The sequence below is a fragment of the Atta cephalotes genome (genome assembly GCF_000143395.1).
Source record: "Atta cephalotes unplaced genomic scaffold scaffold00013, whole genome shotgun sequence".
In the NCBI taxonomy this organism is placed as follows: Eukaryota; Metazoa; Arthropoda; class Insecta; order Hymenoptera; family Formicidae; genus Atta; species Atta cephalotes.
The window spans coordinates 1,655,434-1,659,840 of NW_012130077.1; the positions used below are offsets into that span (position 1 = coordinate 1,655,434).

The 4,407-nt window shown below is 31.1% G+C and overlaps 1 protein-coding gene across 1 annotated transcript in view; it reads left to right on the plus strand.

The window, feature by feature from the left end:
• The first annotated feature begins 2,077 nt into the window (after nucleotides 1-2,077).
• The window catches only part of LOC105617676, a 6,662-nt gene continuing 4,332 nt past the window's right edge, over nucleotides 2,078-4,407 (plus strand). Inside the window, exons 1-5 of the mRNA XM_012199231.1 lie at nucleotides 2,078-2,113; nucleotides 2,329-2,410; nucleotides 2,482-2,509; nucleotides 2,748-2,778; nucleotides 3,250-3,423. Of these exons, the coding sequence (XP_012054621.1) occupies nucleotides 2,078-2,113; nucleotides 2,329-2,410; nucleotides 2,482-2,509; nucleotides 2,748-2,778; nucleotides 3,250-3,423 (351 nt within the window). The remainder of the gene's footprint in view (nucleotides 2,114-2,328; nucleotides 2,411-2,481; nucleotides 2,510-2,747; nucleotides 2,779-3,249; nucleotides 3,424-4,407) is intronic.

Sequence of the window (4,407 nt, forward strand, 5' to 3'; positions counted from 1 at the left end):
TGCAATAAACAATAAATACAGATTTAATATAAGTTTTAATTTTATTATATGATCACGATGCCATCTCTTGATTACAAGCTTCAATTATAAATCGAGATGTAAATGAAGCGTAATTGTAATTAAAATGGCTTCATTTTTGCGTTAACTTAGCGTGTCAAAAACGATGCGAACGACGCGGCGCCGGCGTAGTCACACTGCACTTCTCATTCTTGACGTCGCGTTCATGGAATTTTTCGTATTTCAAGCAACAAATATATCAACCTATAATACGGAAATAATAATCATCATAAAAGACGAGCGCGTATATTCTAATATATCGCTCGTGTTTCATGATTATTTCTGTATTGTAGTTTAATATTCGAAAATTTCATTATCAATTATTACGATATACTTTCGGCGAACAAGTTGTACGTAATACGTTCGTTTTTTACTAGACTTAGATATACAAATATTGAATCTATAGTCACGCGGTAATTAAATATTGATAATATACATTCAAGTTATACATTTCGGTTTATTTAGGTTTTTACCATATTTGATCGCGTTGTCACTCTGAAAGTCAGTCCATTTCGTCGTGTCATACTCTGCATTCCGCGAATGAAATGTGAATGCGATCAAAATGGGGAAGCGGCGTCGTTTTCCGCGCGTGGTCAACTTCACGCATAAAAATAATTAGCGAGACGCGATGACACGACCGTGCGTCTCGATTTTCGACCGAAATATTGAGAAAGATACTTTCATCCGTATACATTATCAGTGTATTAATACAGTGTGTTAATAGTGTGTCAATACAGTGTGTCAATACAGTGTGTTAGTATATTAGATTATATTAGACTCTACACTACGTGATATTTAAACTGATACTGATGACTTATAAGAAATAAAGATAAGTATTGATTAACCTTAGTAAATAAATCCAACGATGGATGATCCTTTCCGTGTCGTTCCTCGTCGTTTTATGTTCTAAGGGAATTCTGTGCAGAGATTATGAAGAAAATTGTACTTGATTCGAGGATAGAGTTGCGAACTTTTTCAACGTTAAAATGACAGAACCTTTCCGTTCTCTACTCGAATCGCAAAAGCACAAAATTGGAAACTACGTGGTATTTATAGTAGTCACACTGCAAACCCCACCACTCGCATGCTAGCCAATGAGCGCGTGCGTTGCCTCGCTGCGGGCGCTCATTGGATCGCGCTAGCTTTCGGATATGGGTATAAATAAAAACGCTACCGTGAAAAATTTCAATCATTTTCGGAATTTGGAATCGTGCGTTTCGTCGGGATAGAGAAGCTTTATGCAGTATGCGCTTTTATGATGCGTATTTACATAGGTCACGTTACAACGTAAAATTTCAAACAAAAGCTCATATGAAAATGCATTCTGAATATAGACTAGAAATTATATTTAAAAAAAATGTTTGTTTTGTTTATGATTTACAAATTAGAATTTATATTATACTTTTTAAAGTAATTTAGCACGTAATTTATAGTATTGCGATTTAGCAAGACTTGCATCACATTTATTTCTGACACCATAATTTTATTGTCAACACGTAATTATATATGTAGTTGTCAAATTAAAAATGAATATAGCGCTAGTAGTATGTTGTAAGGATGATTTTAACAATTCTATACAGGGTTATGTTATCTTTTATGGAGCGTGAGTGTCATTGAAGGTTATTTACAATTTTCAGAGCTGTGTATATCTTTGTGATGCGGCTTGTCCACAGCGAACTGGAAATGATTAATTGATTTATGAGCGCTAGTCGGACACATAATATATACTTCGTATAACAAATCTTCCGTAAATACACACTGCAAGAAATTAAACCTAACTAATCGGTATGCTGGCTATTTCTCCACTGTACATACATAAACATCAATGACAGGAGCAGGCTTTGCGAGCGCTTTGCAAATATCGACTAGTCTGTGATAATTGTTTAATAATTTACTACCAGTGGCAGATGCCTGTTTAGATAGATAATAAGCGAGTCCGATGACACGGATGTTTTGCTTCTTATCCCGCCTGATGTATTTCACGTACCGTCTTCCGACTCTGATACTAACTCAAGCAATCATGTCAGAACGGAGGTCCGATGTTACCTCAAAACTGGTGAGACATGTGCAATCATTAGAGTCCCAAATTTTCGCGATCCGGTCCAGAAATAATTCATTGTTGTTTGTATCTATTGATGACGCTAAGAAAACAGATATATATATATATATATATTGAATTATTTGTTAATTAATTAATATATATATTGAATTATTTGTTACAGTTATCAAGTTTTATAATTTTACTATACTTATTTGTGTTTATTGTTTCAGAAATTAGCTAAAGATGAAACAAAGTCTGTTGCAGAACAAAAGAAAAAAAATCAGAACAGAATTACAAGAGATTTAGAAATAGGTAGATGAGGTGGCAAAAGCAAAATTGCAAGAATTTCAAATGTAACTTGATAATGTTTTTCGAATTTTCAGAATTTTTAGAGGAATTAAAAACAAAACAGTAAGTTATAGCTGAATGTGTGTATGCTGCTATAAAGGATTATTTATAAGTTCGTTCCTTATATATTTTTATATAGCAGAGCAATAAAACATATATAATTTATCGTTTAGAAATAAATTTGCTAGAGGAAAAACATAAAGAGGAAAAATGATGCGAATTGTAATTCGAGCATTATAGAGATCATTTCTATTAGAAAAGCATTTAAATTCTCAACGTGCATCAAAATTTCAACTTCCAGAACAATTGCATTCCATTATGCAAAAGCAATGGTAATAGGCTCTACACATTATATCAGATTAGTCACAAAATATGTTTGAATTCATACATACAATTATTCGTTAATCATCATGATTATGACACTTTTGTGCATAAATTTAAAAAATATTATTACAGAGAGTAACATGGATAATATTTCTTCGATCTCGAAAAAATTCACGGAGATAAATGTTTTGATTTTAAAGGTCCTAAAAAATCAGAATCAATGTCAAATTATTACATTAAACTTTCTCAGGAATTAATAAAATTGCTCAAGAAGCACATAATTTGATTAATGCACAACCTGTTGAAGATCATAACGAAAATGTGATTAACAATGAATTCATCGAAAAAGGCACCATTAATTAATAGAAATTAATCGAAGGAGCTAAAATGATTTTCGAAAATATGTGAAAATGATGATAATATTCAGATGATAATCTTAAAAAAAGATTCATGATTAAATGTAAACAAATTTTTTATAGATTGCAGAAATGAAGTTAGCAAAAGAAGACAAAGATTCAAAAACAAGGAGTAGTATTTCGAATCCGCCATTAGGATGTAAAGAAGTATCATGGAAACATTATTTAAAAAAGGAATTGAATATGAATGAGGATAGCGTCACGTGGCAACAAAGTCCCGAGATTTGTTTATTTAAAGTTTGATAATTAAGACACATATATATGTATATATAAACGAATAATATAATTTTCTCTGTTAGATTGTACACGATATTAATGAACATGTATCACTTCCGCAAAAAATGTTTACAAAAATAGATTACAGAAAAACAAATTTCCTTGGAAATGACATGTATGATGTAACATATGATTCCGAAGACAATAGCTGAACTCGATTATAGCAACTGAATTCAGAATACAGTGTACTTAATTAGCAGTAATAAATTTTTTTATATGGAACAAATATCAATCTATTTTTTCTGCAAGATAAAAATTGAATAAACATTTTTCTCATATACTATACTGATTTGCTTAAATTTTTACATTATCTTTTCCTATTTGTCCATCGTAAGAACAATATTCATATCATTTTATCTAAAATAAAATGACCGAAGATAATTTTTCTTGTTTGTATTTTGATGTGTAGATGTGGCTCTTAAATGTACATTTACTTATTTCATGTCTTGCAGTTTTGGAAAGATTTATAAAATGATTGTATAATAATCGATATTATATATCGATAGCGGAATAACATAAACTTAACATACCATTATTGCTTTATATAACTTTGAACATTATAATTTGTATTAATATTCATATTACTGTTACAAGTATATTTTTTGCTAAGATATTTTTTCAAGGTAATCTCTCCTAGTTTCTTTTTAATCTAACATTCTTTATTTCTCTTTGATTTTATTCTTTTTTAACTAATTCTAGCTAAAAGCATTAATCTAATACCCAATACTTTTTTTATATTATCCTTCAATTTTCATAATATTAATTTTGCGTTCCGAAATATTTTTGTGTGATTGTTGTGTGAAGAGAAACAGGATGTGTGATAAAATAATAAATTGATAATAAGTTTTAATAATGTGTGTGTGTGTGTGTGTGTGTGTGTGTGTGCGTGCGTGCGTGCGTGCGTGCGTGCGTGCGTGCGTGCGTGCGTGCGTGCGTGCGTGCGTG